This window comes from Jaculus jaculus, chromosome 20 (assembly GCF_020740685.1).
Source record: "Jaculus jaculus isolate mJacJac1 chromosome 20, mJacJac1.mat.Y.cur, whole genome shotgun sequence".
Lineage (NCBI taxonomy): Eukaryota > Metazoa > Chordata > Mammalia > Rodentia > Dipodidae > Jaculus > Jaculus jaculus.
This window is the reverse complement of record NC_059121.1, coordinates 19,351,409-19,368,593: the sequence shown is the minus strand read 5'-3', so window position 1 is coordinate 19,368,593 and position 17,185 is coordinate 19,351,409. Positions and strand designations below refer to the sequence as shown.

At 42.5% G+C, this 17,185-nt stretch overlaps 1 protein-coding gene across 8 annotated transcripts in view; it reads right to left on the bottom strand.

Annotated features, from left to right (window-relative positions):
- Positions 1 to 8,392: 8,392 nt before the first annotated feature.
- Positions 8,393 to 17,185, bottom strand: part of Pde4d (phosphodiesterase 4D) — a 1,345,132-nt gene continuing 1,336,339 nt past the window's right edge. For all 8 annotated transcript variants that reach the window (XM_045139033.1, XM_045139032.1, XM_045139034.1 and 5 more), the window contains 4 exons: positions 12,209 to 12,363; positions 10,693 to 10,815; positions 9,933 to 10,115; positions 8,393 to 9,186 (listed from right to left, as the gene is read on the bottom strand). In XM_045139033.1, the coding sequence (XP_044994968.1) occupies positions 8,770 to 9,186; positions 9,933 to 10,115; positions 10,693 to 10,815; positions 12,209 to 12,363 (878 nt within the window). In that variant the 3' untranslated portion in view covers positions 8,393 to 8,769. The remainder of the gene's footprint in view (positions 9,187 to 9,932; positions 10,116 to 10,692; positions 10,816 to 12,208; positions 12,364 to 17,185) is intronic.

The following is a 17,185-nucleotide window of genomic DNA, read 5'->3' as shown; positions in this document are numbered from 1 at the left end:
AAAGTCAATAAATAAAAGTGTATTTGTGAAAAAAATGAAACAAAAAACCCCCCAAAACATATGCTTATTTATTTGCAAGCAGAGAGAGACAGAGGGAGAGACACACAGAGAGAATATAGGTATTTCAGGACCACTTGGCCTTGCAAACAAACTCCAAATATATGGACCACTTTGTGCATCTGGCTTTACATGGGTGCTGGGAAATTGAACCCGGATTGTCAGGCATTGAAAGCCAGCTCCTTAACCTCTGAGCCATCTCTCCATCCTTATCTATCCATGTTCTTTAAAGACAGAGTCTCTCATTGGCCAGAATCTACCAGGTGAACTTTAGGGATCTAATTGCATCTCTTCAGCACTAGCGTAATGAGAACATGCCACCATGCCAGGCTCTTTTAAAATCTATTTTTAAATATTTATATCTGTTATTTAATTAATTTATTTATTTGGGCACGAGAAAGAGAAAGAGAGACAAAGAGAGATAGAGAGAGGAAGGGAGGGAGGGAGGGAGGGAGGGAGGGAGGGAGGGAGGGAGGGAGGGAGAGAATGGGTGCACCAGAGACTTCAGCCACTGTAAACAAACTCCAGATGCTTATGCCAGCTTGAGCATCTGGTTTATGTGCCTGGGGAAATAGAACCTGGGTCCTTTGGCTTTGCAGGCAAGCACCTTAACCACTAAGTATCTCTCCAGCCCTCTTGTTTAAAAATATATTTTTTAATTTTATTTATTTGTATATTTGAAGGCACAGAGAAATAGATAGTGTATGGGTGTACCAGGGACTCCAGTCACTGCTAATGAACCCCAGATGCATGGGCCACTTTGTGCATCTGACTTTACCTGGCTACTGTGGAATTGAACCCAGGTCATTAGGCTTTTCAGGCAAGTGCCTTAACAGCTAAGCCATCTTTCCAGTCCCCTCCCCCCTCACCAACCTTTTTTTTTAAAAATGTGGTTTAGGGAAACCAAACTTGGGTCCTCTGCTTGCATAGCGAGCACTTGACCACCTGGGCCATATCCGTAGCACTGATGATAGGGTATCTGAGATGGTACAGTTGCATTATTCAGATCCCAAAGCCAGATCCAGCAAATGCTCTGCTGAACAGCTGTGGCGGTTTGAGGGACTCCATCTCTGGTTGAGTGCTTCCTGGCTCTGCTCCATCGTGTTGCCAACACAAAGCAGCTTGTGAGAGGAAAGGATTTATTTTGCCATTCAGACTCGAGGAGAAGCTCCACGATGGCAGCAGGAACCATGGCAGGAACCGAGGCTGGATGTCACCTTTGCCACAGCAGGTGGACAACAGCAACAAGAGAATGAGCTGTGTCCTGACAAGGGGAAGTTGGCTTCCAATACCCGCAAGCCTGCCTCCAACAACACACCTCCATCAAGACTCTCAGTTTCTAGGGCTGGAAGGATGGCTTAGTGATCAAGGCATTTGCCTGCAAAGCCAAAGGACCTAGGTTTGATTCCCCAGGACCCACGTTAGCCAGATGCACGAGGTGGCACACGTGTCTGGAGTTTGTTTGCAGTGGCTGGAGGCCCTGGAGCGCCCATTCTCTTCCCCCGCTTTCTGTCAAATAAATCAATAAATAAAAAGAAAAAAAAAAGACTTGTGTTTGTCACAGAGCATTACTGACTTTCCTTGCCGCTATTCCCTATGTAGTAACTATTTACACAGCATTTATATCACATTAGGTATTGTAAGTAATTGAGAGGATTTAATAGATACCAGAAGCTGGACTCAAGTTTTGATCAAATACCTCATCATTGGACTTTCATCAGTGGGGCACCCTGGCATTAATCTGGCGTGGATGCTGAAGGCTCAGCGTGTAATCCATTATCCACTTGGTGGCTCTCTTCTACCTAGAGTAAGGACCTACTGTGTGCCGAGGCTAGGGTTAAGTGTTAGGCAAGTCCATAAAGATCTTCCCGTGCTCCAGCTGTGTTCCGTTGGACGAGAATAATAAACAGATATCAGTTGGTGATGCAACAACAAAAAGAATGTGGAACTAAGGAGATAAGGTGATGGATGGGATGCCATCTTACATGAAATGATTAGGAATGGCCTCTTATCCTCAGGCTCTGCCAACCCTCCCTGTCCTAATATTTTTCCAGACATCTCAAGCAGTTTTGTACTTCAGGATTTTTTTTTCTTTTTTTTTCAAGTGTTTACTCTGCCTGGTCCTCTTCATTTCCTATAACCTCTTTTTTTTTCTTTTCTTGCTTACCCCTTACTGTCTTTTAGCTCTCAGCCTCAAATCGTTTTCTCCAGCAAGTACTGTCAAGTTCACGTTCAGGCTCCTCCTTGAACGCTGTCAGGCTGCTTCACTTCCAGGAGCCCGGGGGCATGTGCGCTGGACAATCTGATGTCTTCGTCACCTCCAGACCATCACCTCCGTCAGGGCAGACTACGTGTCTCCTTTACTGTTGAATGCCAAGAAGTTTGAAGCTTACAGAATAGGTTCCTGACAATTTGCCAGTATCGGAATGATAGCTTTTATTCTGCCCCTCCCCCAGGCTCGTGTCAAATAGCATTGGGGTACTTTTGTTTTGTGTGTATGTTGTATGCACAGTCTGGGGTGTGTGTGTGTGTGTGTGTGTGTGTGTGTGTGTGTGTGTGTGTGGTGGGCACACCTGTGTGTGATGAGGAGAACGTCCGGTGCTCCTCCCCCATCGCTCATTTTTGGATTTCCCTCAGATGGTGTCTCTCATTGATCCCCAAGCTCATCGTTTTCATGAGCTCCAGGTTCTAATCCCGACGGGACTGGAGTTACAGGAGCACCCAGCAGTGCACAGCTGTTTTGCATGGCATGATGCTAATCTCTGGTTGTCAACTTTACAGGATCGTGGTAGTTTGAATAAATTCCCCCCTCCAATATACTCAGTGTTTTTTTTTAAATTTTTTTTTAAATTTATTTGAGAGCGACAGACACAGAGAGAAAGACAGATAGAGGGAGAGAGAGAGAATGGGCGCGCCAGGGCTTCCAGCCTCTGCAAACGAACTCCAGACGCGTGCGCCCCCTTGTGCATCTGGCTAACGTGGGACCTGGGGAACCGAGCCTCGAACTGGGGTCCTTAGGCTTCACAGGCAAGTGCTCAACTGCTAAGCCATCTCTCCAGCCCATACTCAGTGTTTTATTAGCCTGTACTTTGGACCTGCAGCCACCTGGCCAGAGACAGTGTCACTGGGCGGATCGTAGGGTCCAGTACTGAAATATGGGAGTGGGGGTGAGATTATGATCGAAAGATATGCAAAGTGTGTTTCCCTAGAGTTCCTGAAGTGTGCTGTGCTGTGTGGCTTTTGGCTTTTTTCTCTCTTTGCCTGGTCCTCTAAGAGGGGGCCAACTTGGGCTGGGGAAATGGCTTAGCAGTTAAGCATTTGCCTGCGAAGCCTAAGGGCCCTGGTTTGATTCCCTAGGACCCGAGTAAGCACAAGGAGGCACATGCGTCTGGAGTTCGTGCCCATTCTCTCCCTCTCTCTCTCTCTGCCTCTTCCTCTCTTGCAAATAAATAAATTAATTAAATATTAAAAATAAAACTACCAAGATACAAAAGAGGGGGCCAGCTTCTTCTACCATTATGGAACTTCCCCTGGATCTGTAAGCTTCAATAAATCCCTTCCTCCGTATTTGTGCATGGTCTGGAAGTTCATCTCTGGGAATCTGAGGCTGTCTGCTACAAGGATCTAGAAGCTTCATGCAAACAAATTTCTTGTCCCATAAGCTGGGTCACAGGACTGTATAGAAAGGAGGAAGCTGGCCATGGAAAGCACTCTTCAATGGGGACCTACCTCTCCATCTCTGAGCACTGTTTGATCTTACAGTTCACATAAGCCATTCCTGAGATTGTTCTGTAGTAAGACTGGCACGGTGTGGCTTCATCTGGTTATGAATATCAAGGCTAACTTATCACATATTATGAGCTTCTCACCTCAGAAACACTCATCACTGTGGGAAACAAGGGCTGACTGAAGTACATTTTAAAATCATCAAAGCCGGGTGTGGTGGCACACACCTTTAATCCCAGCACTTGGGAGGCAGAGGTAGGAAGATCACTATGAGTTCCAGGCCACCCTGAGACTCCATAGTGAATTCCAGCTCAGCCTGAACTAGAGTGAGACCCTACCTCGAAAAAAAACAAGGAAGCAAAAAAAAAAAAAAAAAAAAAAAAATCAATCTATTGTTTGTAAAAGACCAAGCCACAAATAGGCAGAATCAACCCATGCTTTTATTTTCGTTGCATATAAAAATTTTATATGAAGGTTGTGATGTACAGTACTATCCCCATGGGCTGTAAGAGGCTAAGAAACCACTAAAGAGTCATCATTTGTGATGCTCACACACAGTTCACCACTCTGAAAACATACCAGAAGAAACAAAATAATTAAAAAATATAACTGAAATCAGTAAGGATGTATTTTGTAATTATAGTGTCCCCTTTATACTGTTTAAAACAAAAGTAATCAAATTCCTTTGGGCCAGGGCTGCTAAAATCTACAGTTTGTGTCAAAAAGTAAAAAATAAAATAAGAGGAGGCTCATTTTGTTTTTTTTTCCTAGAAAAAGAATCTCTCTTTACATTGATAAGTCACATGTTCCAAGGGCTGGGCAGCCGTGAGAGGAGGTATCCACATTTTCCCACTAGAATGTTCTCAGCATTCACGAGCTGGCCATTGAGCAAGGTTAAACTAAAGAAAAAAAAAAATTCGATATGGGCATATGTTTTGCAGAAACATTTAGAGACGAGCAAATGCTTTACATTATGTGAATTGGCATCAAATGGAATAGTGTTTCAATAGATGAGTTTATATGTATTTGGGAAATTTGGTTGACCTGGGAGAAAAACTGGCATTAACAGTGAGTTTTTCTTCTTACTGTACAATTTCTTAGCATGCCAGGAAGCTGATGAACAGACAACTCGCCAAGATCAATGACTTTCGGCTTTAACTTCCCAATCAAACCTGCTTTCCTACAGTACAAACACCTTTCTGTAATCACAGAGAAAAATGTTTTCCTAGGAAGTGTGTGGAAGTGACAATCACATGTAACTAGAAGACACAGCTCCTGATCCACAGCAGGGCAAAATGTCACCGTTACGGCGCTTGTATCTCCAAAGAATCCAGCTCTTGCTGGAAATCCAATCAGCTGGAAGCTTGTATATAAAATGCCCAGCCCTCACTCTCCATCACCTTGCTCTAAAATGCAGCAAAATTGAAGAAAACATTGGTTAAAGTTAAGGCACAGCCCTGGGACCAAAGATCTGCAGCTATGTGATTTAAATTTATATATCTTTATGTATTTTATATTTTTTCTTGACTCTTCCATAAACAAGCTCTAAGGTGACAAGACTATATTACAGAAGAAAAGGACAATGTACAAGGAATATGTATACACACCATTCATTCTCTCACCAAGAGTTTCCAAATATTCAACACCATCCCATCGTGGGGTGATGTTTTAATAAGAACTGATAATTTACAATTAACATTACAGTATGTACATTGCAATAAATACATGGTTGTAAACAGACAAACAAGACTGTATTACAGGTAAGGTCATTTGGTGAGGAAAAAAATGCATGGCACAAAAAAATAAATAATGCATTCAAAATGATCATAAAGCTTTCTATAAAATCCATTTCATTCAAGTTTTTTTTTTCTTCCTTTATTTGCAATTTGTTCTATCTACACTATTTGCTTGTGACTTGTAACTGGTGAAAATGAAAACAAAAATTAAAACAGCATTATTGTGTTCAGTAACTTGCAAGCTGAAATGTACTGGTTTTATACAACATGGACTTCTTTTGTGTTTTTTTTTCTCCCCCATACAGTACCCAGATATTGCATTTTCTTATGGTATGTTAGGATACGCCAAGCCACTTGTATAAAGATGTTCTTTTTAAAGCAGTGTGTATTTGTGAAGCACACTTAGGCGAGAGAGAACAGGAGTGGTAGCGGGGAAAAGAGTGAGAAAGGAGGTGAAAACAGAAGCAGACGGTTTAGTAGGCATCCCAACTCTTGGCTATTATGGCTGTACTACAACCTGATTATCCATCATTGGATATCTTTACAACACGGTACAAGTCAAAACCAACTTGGTGGGGCGGGGGGAGGCTCTATTACAGTTACAAAACCTTTCAGGTGAGGACTTTTTTAAAAGGACATATTGCTGCACTTTATTTTCTTTTTGTTATGAAGATTCCAGGCACTCTGTGTGTTGTGGAGTGGGGGGGGGGGGGGATAGCAAATACAGGGAGGGTAGGAAGGGAAAATAAATTGGGAAGAGGAATAAACCCTACACTTTTCTGCCTTTCTTTTCAGATCCCCCCACCCCCCAGACAGATAAAAGGAAAACAAATTCCAAAGTGTTCCTGTGAAACCAATGGTTTGTATACGTGGACTTGGGTTTGAAAAATTGCTACCTGTTGGATCTACAGGGTAAAGAAGGTGGGGCCCTTTTCATTAATTAATTGACTCCTAGTCTGCTGTATGGAAACAATTAGAAACTTTTTTTTTTTTTTTTTTTTTACTAGAGGTGCTAAATGTCAGTAGAATTTCAGGCAATTAAAGGGGGACCATGCCCAGTTTGGGTCATATTCCTAGCTGATTACCTACTTCTCTTAATTATTGGCCTCTGACTTCCTTGAGAAGTTCTCAACAGAAATGTTTCTCAGGTACTGGGATTGCTTGATATTTTGTTGTTCATAAAGTCAGATAGTCCCTATGTCCGAATCTTTGGACGTCAATGGGAAGAATGATTTCCTGTTGGTTCCAAACTCACCCGACGTGGCAGCAAAGTCCAGACTAAAATGGATGCCCCATGATGCCAACTGCAGTCAGCAGCTAAGTGATGAGAATTACTCTCAGGAACTCGAATACACTTCTTGGTGTTGGAGTCAGTATCTCTGCAGTGTTACACTGAGGCATAATGTTTACCAATCCATTATGTCAGAGGGCATCGCATAACTTCCTAGTGCCAGTGACATCTACTTCTTCCCCCAGGGTGTTCGAAGTAGCTCCCTCCTGGACAGGACACGTTATGGAGCAATGGCAAGTCACAATAATTTCTACATGTGGATATGCACTAAGAAAAGACCAGCTGCTTTCCTTCTAGCCACTCTCAGAGATATTCCCTACATATTTCTCACTACCATGGCGAACTCAGAAAAACAAAAGAGAGTAGTTATATTGGTGTTTGTTAATATAGTCTATTGGGCTAATATTCTTATGAATTGCTCATGTACTGGTTAGCTTCTGTCTGGTAGCTGTGTAGAAATGAAGGCTTAACCTAACGTGACTACCTGTTGATAAGAATCCATGTAGCCAACACAGACAAAGGTTTGAACACACATGAAAATAAAGCAGCGCATATGAAAACTGCTTTTCTCACTAACTGGCTGTGAGAAGCAATGAAATGAGCACAGAAAATGCAGGTTATTACAAGGGCACGCACTTGTGCAATGCATGTCTCTCAACACAGCAAGAAATCAATAACAACCCTAGATTGGAAAATATCTTTAAACAAAGCAAAACAAAACAAAACAAAACGGCTGACCATTGTAGCTACTGGGTGTTGATAGATCTCCCTTTTGCTTCAGACGATACCAACAGGTGACTGACTTTCTATGAAGTGTAAGACACATTTGCCATCGAAGTCTACAGAACCAAGATTCACTTTGCACAAGAACACGGGTGGAGAGGAACTCTCCCGATTAGGAAGGGTGAAATTAAAGCAAAGTCAACACAGACTTACAAAAAGGGCTTCCTGCAACACAAAGATGTATTTCCATTTTAAAATATGGAAGTTATTGGTATATAAAACAATGAATCACTACAAATTAGTGAATTGCTATGAACTATAAGGTGCAGGTAAAATTTGTAAATTAGATTTATCCAGTGTAGCTCAGATTTGTACGGAAAACTTGCAAGTTACTCCTTAGGAAAAACAAAACAAAACAAAAATAACCAGTGGCAGATGAAATTCTGAACAGTTTGTTTTTTTTTTTAAATATAATACCTCAATACATTTAATAATAAAAGTAAGCTCTACAAAAAATCTGTTTTACATATCATACAAAATGGAGAGTGAGTGTGGCTCACTGGACCACAGTGTTCAGTTACGTATCAGGAAGACTTGAAATTAGAAATTTATGCAATTTCCGCGGCTCATTCTCCTGCTGGGAACAGATTCTCGAGTTGTGTCTTGTTCGTGACATTTTTGTTGCTTCATCTAATAGGCTCACTCGGTCTGTAAAACATTTCCTTTCTTTCTTTCTTCCTTTCTTTCTTTCTTTCTTTCTTTCTTTCTTTCTTTCTTTCTTTCTTTCTTTCTTTCTTTCTTTTTTTCTTTTCTGAGAGTGCTGTGAGCAAACTAGAAAGAATCCTCTAATCCGATCCACTTTGGGGCTGTCTGATGAGCCACGCTCCCTTGGAAATATTTTGGAGTTGATTTTTTTTTATCTGCTTATTTTTTTTTAAATCAGCTTTATCATAAGCTGAAATCATGTTAAAATCATGTTCATGAAGACGCCCCCTTCCTCTGATGACATGGGGGGTGGAGGGAGAAAACAACAACAACAATAACAAAAATTGGTTACTATATTCCTGAGCGCCTGAGTAGTTCAAGGTCAGTTTTGTTCAACAAATGTCCTGGCAGATGATAGTGAGGTGTGACCATGGTTGTGGCATGTGACATGCACTTTGGAAACAATTTTTTTTTTCTACTTAAAAAAAAAAAAAAAGAAGAAGAAGAAGAAGCATGACAGTCTTTGCACTGTTACGTGTCAGGAGAAGAGTCACCTATGATGCAGGCTTGGGACTGGCTCTCCTCTTCTCCCCCAACGGCTTCTTCTTCAACTTGTTCATCAAGGGGGATTTCAGTGGACTCCGAGTCTTGGGTGCACAGAGTCTTGGAGTCGCTGCAGCTAGTGTCTTCCTCCACTTGACTGCCGCTGTCCTTTTCAGTGTCCGACTCTCCGTCTTCCTCTAAAGTCAGTTCAAACTGGAATTTTTCAGTTTGGCCCTGCCGGCCTTCATCTTGGTCGTCAGGTGCAGGAGAGGGACTCTGAGGAATTGTGCTCTGGTACCACTCACGATTGTCCTCCAACGTATCCAGGATGTCCTGGGCATCGGGATGGACGAGGTCCGCCCAGGTCTCCCAGAGTGGATGTACAATGTAGTCGATGAAACCCACCTAGTCACAAAAGAAACACAGAAAACTACAGTGATCCTGTTGTCTGAATCATGACCAACCCCCCCCTTTGAAGAGCTCCTGGACAGACTAGGAACCTTAATTTGGTAAAATAGTCACTATTTGAGCCAACTGGTCATGTAAAAGTGTTGCCTCTAGCTGGTAAAAAAGACAACCCTCATTTCAACAGTATGTTTACAAGGTGCAAGGAAATTCTCAGTAACTTCCATAGTAGGACCTGGGCCCTGGACCTAACTTGAAAAAAAGCCAATTTGTAGGAGATTCCAGATCTAAGTTGTGTGGTATAATATAAACATGTTGAATGAATATAGTCATAATGAACTATATATTATTACCACAAGGATGTATGTATGGCTATATGAGTATCAATCATGAGACTGAGTGTTTGTGGATCAGAAACACTGAGGGGAAATTGAACTTGTCAAAAATGAGATAATTAAGAAACAAAACAAGGTCTGGAGAGATGGCTTAGTGGTTAAGGTGCTTGCCTGAGAAACAAAAGGACCTGGGTTTGATTCCTTAAGACCCACATAAACCAGATGCACAAGATGGCACATACATCTGGAGTTCATTTGCAGTGGCTGGAGACCCTGGAGCACTCTCTCTCTCTCTTTTTCACATATAAAGAAAAATTTTAAGAAGGAGCTATAAAATGCTGTGAGATGGGAGTACAAAGTAACCAAATGCTTCAACTGTGCCTTGTCAACACTCTGTATGTCATGAGTTACCTGTGACTTTTCCACAGATGCATTGTGCTTATCACACATAGGGCTTATCTCCATGCCGCGCTCACGCTCCCGGTCTCCTTGGCGGAAGAACTCCTCCATGATCCGGTCTGTCCACTGGCGGTACAGCTGCAGAGGTTTCGTGGGGTTGCTCAGATCTGCACAGTGCACCATATTCTGAAGGACCTGACGGTGGATGGAGGCATCTGTGAGTCAGTGCCCTGAGTCTAAACTCGGAATTCACATCAGAGGACTGTGCCAACTTGAAAACACATGGAGTGCAAGATTTATTTCAAATAGCTCAACCATGGTGTGCCTGTGCGTGGTTCACACTTGTATTAATAGCCCCAAATTATGCCACTTCTGCTGCATACAAGTATCATAAGAGAACCTGTTTATGTGTATGGGTCATTAAATTAGCTCAGTTCAATAAGAATCTTCCTATTTAATAGTCAGGAATAAGAATGGATAAAGCTGTTAGGCATGGTAGTTTAATGCCTTTCATCTCGACACTCAAGAGACTGAAGGATCACTGTGGGTTTGAGGCCAGCCCAAGGCTACATAGTAAATTCCCAATCAGCCTGGACTAGAGTGAGAACTTAACTCAAAAATCAAAAGAATACTAGATAAACCTTTGCCTATACTTTCTAAAATGGGTAAGAGGAAGAACAAATCTTGCTTATTTCTCTACTACACAGGTACATAGGATTGTGCATCACATGTACACAGACACGCAGAACAACTCAGATAATGGATGATTTACCTGGATCCTATCAGAATAATTATCAAGAAGGAGAACCCCAGAGCTTGTCACTTTCTTAGTTTCAACCATGGTTTTCAAATCAGCCAGTAGATTCATGTGTTTCGACATGTCTGTTGCAAGTACCTTAAGGGACAAAGAATTAAGTAAAGTTAAGGTTAAGTAAAGCTCAGGGGAAAAAGTCAGAATTTCCAGATGAAAGACATTTCTTTTAAGAATTCAAGAATGGGAAACCACTATATTTTCGAATGACAGATAGGGTGTAGACATTATTTTGTCTGGGGGCAGTCTTTTCTTCTCTGCTGCTAGATTTTCTGAAAGCCAAGAAAAAAAATATATATGCACAATATAGACGTATGAGGTGCTTGACAACCACATTTCATGGTTAAAAAAAAAAAAGTGATGATAATTTTGTGGATGAAACACTCCAACATATTCTGAGTTTTTCTCTTTTTCATTCCTTGGGCTAAAAATTCATTACCAGACCTTAAAAGGCTGATTTGATGGTGAGACAGACAACCTGTGCCAGGGTGATGGAGACAAGCCCTGAAGATACTCAAAACCTACCAGAGCAGAAATCCAGTAGCTGCTGAGAGCTCAGCACTAACGTGTCACGACCTACACAAGACCATCATAACAGGTGGAAGAGATGATGACACCAGAAGAGAGACTGGTTGAGAGGGGCAAGGGATATGACGGAGAGTGGATTTGTGAAGGGAAGCGTGGGGTGCGGCAAGGGAATGACCATGGCTTATCATGTATAATTATGGATGTAGTCAATAAAAATAAACAACAACCTCCACCATGGCTCAGGCAATTTTGCAGAAGAAGGGGTGCAAATACTGTAATAGCCCCAGGGTGGGAGGGAATAGACAGAAGCATTGCCCCCCCTCCCCCAATGACTGACTGCTGTTCTCTCACAGCTCATAGCCCACAACCCTGTGATGAAAACCAGCAACTCCACTGGGGAGGGCCCTCAGCAGAATGAGGGCACGGAGGAGGGCAATGATGTACCAACACATGATGGGTCCATACAAAGTCTCTACTTAATACTACTACTACTACTACTAATAAAAAGCTGATACAAGGCTACTCATAACATATCAGAAACAGAGCATGGAATTAGGTTTTTACTTATTTAAGACAGGTAGTCCTTCCCTGTGCATGGAAAAAACTTAGCAGAATAATTCTGCAACCACCAAACATTTCTTCCCATATCTCAGAATCATTCTGAATACTATGCATAGGGGAAACAGGAAAGTCTAGATGTTTCCAGTTGGATGGAGACATCCAAGGAGTTGTGGTCCATGACTTCTGCTTTTGCTAGTTCATCTGTTTCTGCCTGCCCCCAGCCAAGAGGAGCTCAGAAAATAAGACCCGAATAATGAGGGCAAACTATTATTATGAAATCCAAACTGCCAGAATTAGAAAATCTATTACAGAACGCAACAGCAGGTTTGGGAGTGGACTTCCTTTAACTTGATACACATGTGAGGCGGGACTTTTATCAGCTACTCACAATGTCAATGACCATTTTCCTTAAGGATTGTCTTTGCTTTTTAGTCAAATTCTGGAAAATGTCACAGTTTTCCTCTTGGAGCAATTTGAAACCCACGGCTAAATGATGGTTCTCTAAGACAGAGGAGTCATTGTACATCAAGGCAAGTTCAGAGTCTGCAAGAAAAAAAAGGGTGGAAGATCAGCAAAGGCACTTAATTAGAAGTTTATCTTATTCTTTAAGTTTATGATAACTCCCAGTACTTAAGAGACTGCAGCAGGAAAATAATATATGAGACTCCAGCCTAGTCTACAAAGCGAGGGTTCCATCTCATAGATACAGCAGCCAATAAAAATAAAATTCTCCGATACCTTGGGTTTAGGATACAATTTCCCATGAATTTTTAAAAACTATTCTCTTTCTTTATTTGCTAGGAGAGAGAGAGAGAGAGAGAGAGAGAGAGAGAATGCAGAGAAGAAGAAGGACAGAATGGGTACACCAGGGCTTCTAGTCACTGCAAACAAACTGCAAATGCATGCCCCACTTTGTGTCTCTGGCTTCATGTGGGCCCTGGGGAATTGAACCCCACCCAGGACATTAGGCTTTTGAGGCAAGTACTTTAACCACTGAGTAACCTCTCTAGCCCTTCCCTGAATTTCTTCACCACTAAGTTATACAAATCCAGAAGTGAATATATTGGATCATCTGAGGAGTAAATACAAATGCTACTGATGCATGGCAAACTAATTTAATATGTGTGTCTTGGGTGACTCTTCTAAAGTGAGGGTGGGTCGGTCTAGCTTTAACCTCTGATGGGAGTTGGCCATGAGCTCATCACAGCATCATTCCTAGCATGCATCCACCCCCAGAGCTTGAGGTGATAAATGGAAAATCTGCCTTACAGTTTACACAGTGTGCAGATCAGGACCATATTCGATTTGTTCACGATGATTTTCTTTTTTTATTTCATAGTTTAAATTATTTCTTTATCTATTTGGCAGAGAAAAAAGGTTGGGGAGAGATAATGGGCGCACCAGGGCCTCCAGCCACTGCAAACGAACTCCAGACATGTGCGCCCCCTTGTGCATCTGGCTAACGTGGGTCCTGGGGGATTGAACCTGGGTCCTTTGGCTTTGTAGGCAAACGCCTTCACTGCTGAGCCATCCCTCCAGCCCTCATAATGCTTTCCTAACTTTCTCTATTTGTGTCCTTTCCCAAGTGTCCTGGCAGTGCTCGATACATGCATGATGTGCATCGGTTTGGCCTGCTCAGGCTCCACAGAGATGCTGTGCTCAGCTGTCTACAGGCCCCAGGTATGGGTTCTGCTAGTCCACATACTGCTCCAGACCTGTGAACTAAAAGCAGGAACAAATTCTGCCCCTTCCCTATTCCTATAAACAATAGACCCAGATTGTTAGATCTGGTCATCATTAAACAAGGGGACACTTATTCTGGTTCCACATAAGTCACTGTAAAGACTAAAAGATCATGTGTTTAAACATTTTTTTTATCTGACAAATGCACAGAAAATATATTTGGAGGCCTCTTATAAGGCATCAATATCCCTTTCTGTGTACCAACTGAAAGAGCTATGGAGGACTATAGAGGTATGCAGAGGATCACAGGGATATAGAGAGGGTCACAGGAGGATAGAGAGGACCACAGGAGTATTGAGAGAACCATGGGAGCACAGGGATGAGTACAGGGGCATAGAGAGGGTCACAGGAGGATAGAGAGGACCACAGAGAGAACCATGGGAGCATAGGGATGAGTACAGGGGTATAGAGAGGGTCACAGGAGAATAGACAGGGTCATGGGTGCCTGGGGAGGGTCTCAGGAGTATAGAGAGTGTCCTAGGAGTGTAGGGAGGACCATAAGATCATAAAGTCAGAAGTACACTGTCACACTATATACACAGTAAAGGGCACGTCTGAATTTTTACTATCAGCGTTAGGAGTACACGTGTAGAGGATTGGGGAGTGGATGTGTAGGTGTACTGTTTTGTATTTCTGGATAAGTGTAGTGTCTGGAAATCTTTTCTCTCACACTGGGGATCATAGCCTTCCTTTTTAATTCTCTGTGAAAGCTTATGGTTAATCATATAGAAACCAAAAATGAAAACTCAATAGGCTCTTAGGACCTGATAGTACTATGTTTCCATAGTCAAGTCATATCAAATCAACACACACTGAAAGGAAAGAGAAATAACACTGAATTAATCTATCAGGGTCCTTTTGGAGCAGTAGATAAATAAGTGAGGTGTGCAACATAATAAGTCACTTGGTCTTACGAAAATGCTAGTGGGTTTATATGACCGTTGAGGAAAGGTACAAGAGAGTAAGGTTGCTGGGCTTTGGAAGGCCGAGGCGAGAGGCTGTTACTTCAAGGAACAGGGAGATCTGTGGTGCAGAAGCTGATTCTACTCTGGTCTTTTGAGTTGGGCAGATGTCTAAATGCACAAGCTAAACCTGACTTGAAAAGTGTTTACCTCCCAATGGGAAATGGAGAGATTGACTGGGCAGGAAGGCCAAGAGATAATTCTTTAGTGGACTAAGGGGCATTGTGGTTTCTTTCATCTCTGAATCTATCCCAGGACCACAGGATCCTGGTGGCGAATATTACCAGACTGCCCTGAAAGCACTACACTTCATGCTCATATTCATATATTAATGCTACTCTCACTTCTGGTTAGAGATGCTTCTCTTTTCACATGGAATGACCCAAAGGGCCAGAGAGTTCTGAGAAACAGTGACAGCAGTGAAACATCTCTATCACACCTTCCAAGGCTCAGGGTCCATTGCGGAAGAGATGGAGGAAAGAATGTAAGAGCAGATGGAAGGATACCACTCCTTACAATGCAACCGTCCAGACAGAAATTGGCCTCGATATCCACGACCTCGCATTGCCTAGCAATACCTTCACAAGACCCTCATAATAGGAGAAAAAGATGATGACATCAAAATAAAAGGGAGACTAATGGAGAGAGGGAGGGGATATGACGGAGAGCGGAGTTGTGAAGGGGAAAGTGGGGGAGGGGAGGGAAATATCATGGTTTAGTGTAAGTATAGAAGTTTCCAATAATAAAAAAAAGACATGAGCAAACATTAGCATTTAAGAAATCGAATCGGGGTAGTTGCTTTCTCCTCTTTATACTGAAGGCATGTGGTCAAATGTAAAAACAGAAAGTAGCACCCCGTGGTTCCTCACCACGATCGCAAACACAGTATTTCTAAGCAGAGTTCCTGAAGTTCAGACTATGGTTCAATGTGGAGCTGAAGGGGGCGGACAGACTGGCTGACAGGCCATTTGTGCTGAAACTCTTTCATCCTCAGTCTCCGTCTAAGCCTTCTCTTCTACGAAGCCTTTCTTGACTAACACAGATGCCACTGTTTACATTCACCTGTCAACACCCACACTTCTGTGTACCACAAGTGATGCCTTGGCACATTCACCCATCTGCCTTCAGTAACTTTCAAGAGTCCCTCTTTCTAACCCTCCTAACACGCAGAGAACTGATCCTTGACACAACATTAAAGATTATTAACTGACTAGGCCGCCTAGCTGATTTCTCCTAGGTTTTTCACTTCTTCCTAATTTAACAAGCAGCAAAAACCCCACTCCACGAGAGGGAATCCATGCCTGATACTGAAAACCTGTGACGGGGGAAGTCATGAGCTCCAGGGGTGTAACGTCTGCTGGTGTCTGGATAAATGTATATACTGTGCTCACCAAACTGCCCAGTAAGCATTTCTTTTAATGTTCACGCCCATGTGTTAATGCTACTCTCACTTTTGGTTACAGAAGCTTCTCTTTTCAGATGGTGGAGACCTTGGGATGACTTAGAAGGCACCATGGTGCTGAGGAGAAGTGACAGAGGAGTGCTCAGCACTGAAATATCTCCATCACACCTTCCAAGGCTCAGGGTCTAGTGTGGAAGAGGTGGCAGAAAGAATGTAAGAGCCAAAGGAAGGGTAGGACTCTGTACAAAGTGCTCCCTCCAGACACAAAATGGCCTGGATATCCATGACCTCACAGTGCCTGACACTATGTACATAAGACCATCATAAGAGGAGGAAAAGATCAAAATAAAAGAGAGACTGATTGAGATGGGGAGGGGATATGATGGAGAATGGAGTTTCAAAGGGCAAGTGTGTGTGTGGGGGGATTACCATGGTTTATTGTCTATAATTATGAAAGCTGTCAATAAATAAAGCACTAGGCAAAACAGATATAGTAAGGCACTATCTTTAGAAAGTTTAGGTGCAAAGAGCCACACTAAGTGGCTGTGTGGAGAGCATCATACTTAATGCTCACAGCTCTCTTAGGAAGATTCTAATGACATGGATATCCACTAATAAAGACAATGAGCGTTTGGGACGATAACTGTGTCAAAGTCATTTAGGTGCCATCTCCTAGGGCCCGTACTCAAAGGGAGCAGCGTCTAGAAGCCCTCACTTCACACTCTCAAGACAGCTGCTTTAAAACACTGATCAACAGTAAAGCCAGTCTGGGCTGTTCTTTGTGGGTAGATTTTTTTTTTTAATTATTATGACTTCTTCAATCTCCTGGCTTGTTATGAAATTAAGTAGTTTATATCTTTTTGACTAAGATGATAGAGAGGCACTGCTCCAAATTCCTAAAGGCCTATGTATGAGTCATCTGCGGAGCCCTGGGAACAGTTTCCTAATAATATCACTAACTGCCACCGACATGTCAAGTACCACTAGACTGGCTGAATCACAAGGTTCCAGAGACAGGGCACCCTGCACAGGAGCCTGGTTCTTTGACTGCAGGTTATTCAACATTAGAAGCTGTCTACATCGTTCAGTAAACAGCCCGGAGTTAACACATTGGACGAGGAGCATGTTGCGTGCAAAATCCACATGGGCCACGAGGCATTACGATCCTGTCTTGTCTGTGGGAGGAGCCAGATATAGCAACTTATCTTTCCTCTTAGAAGGATGGCTCAAGAGATCTTAGCAATTTCTCTAGGGTTGA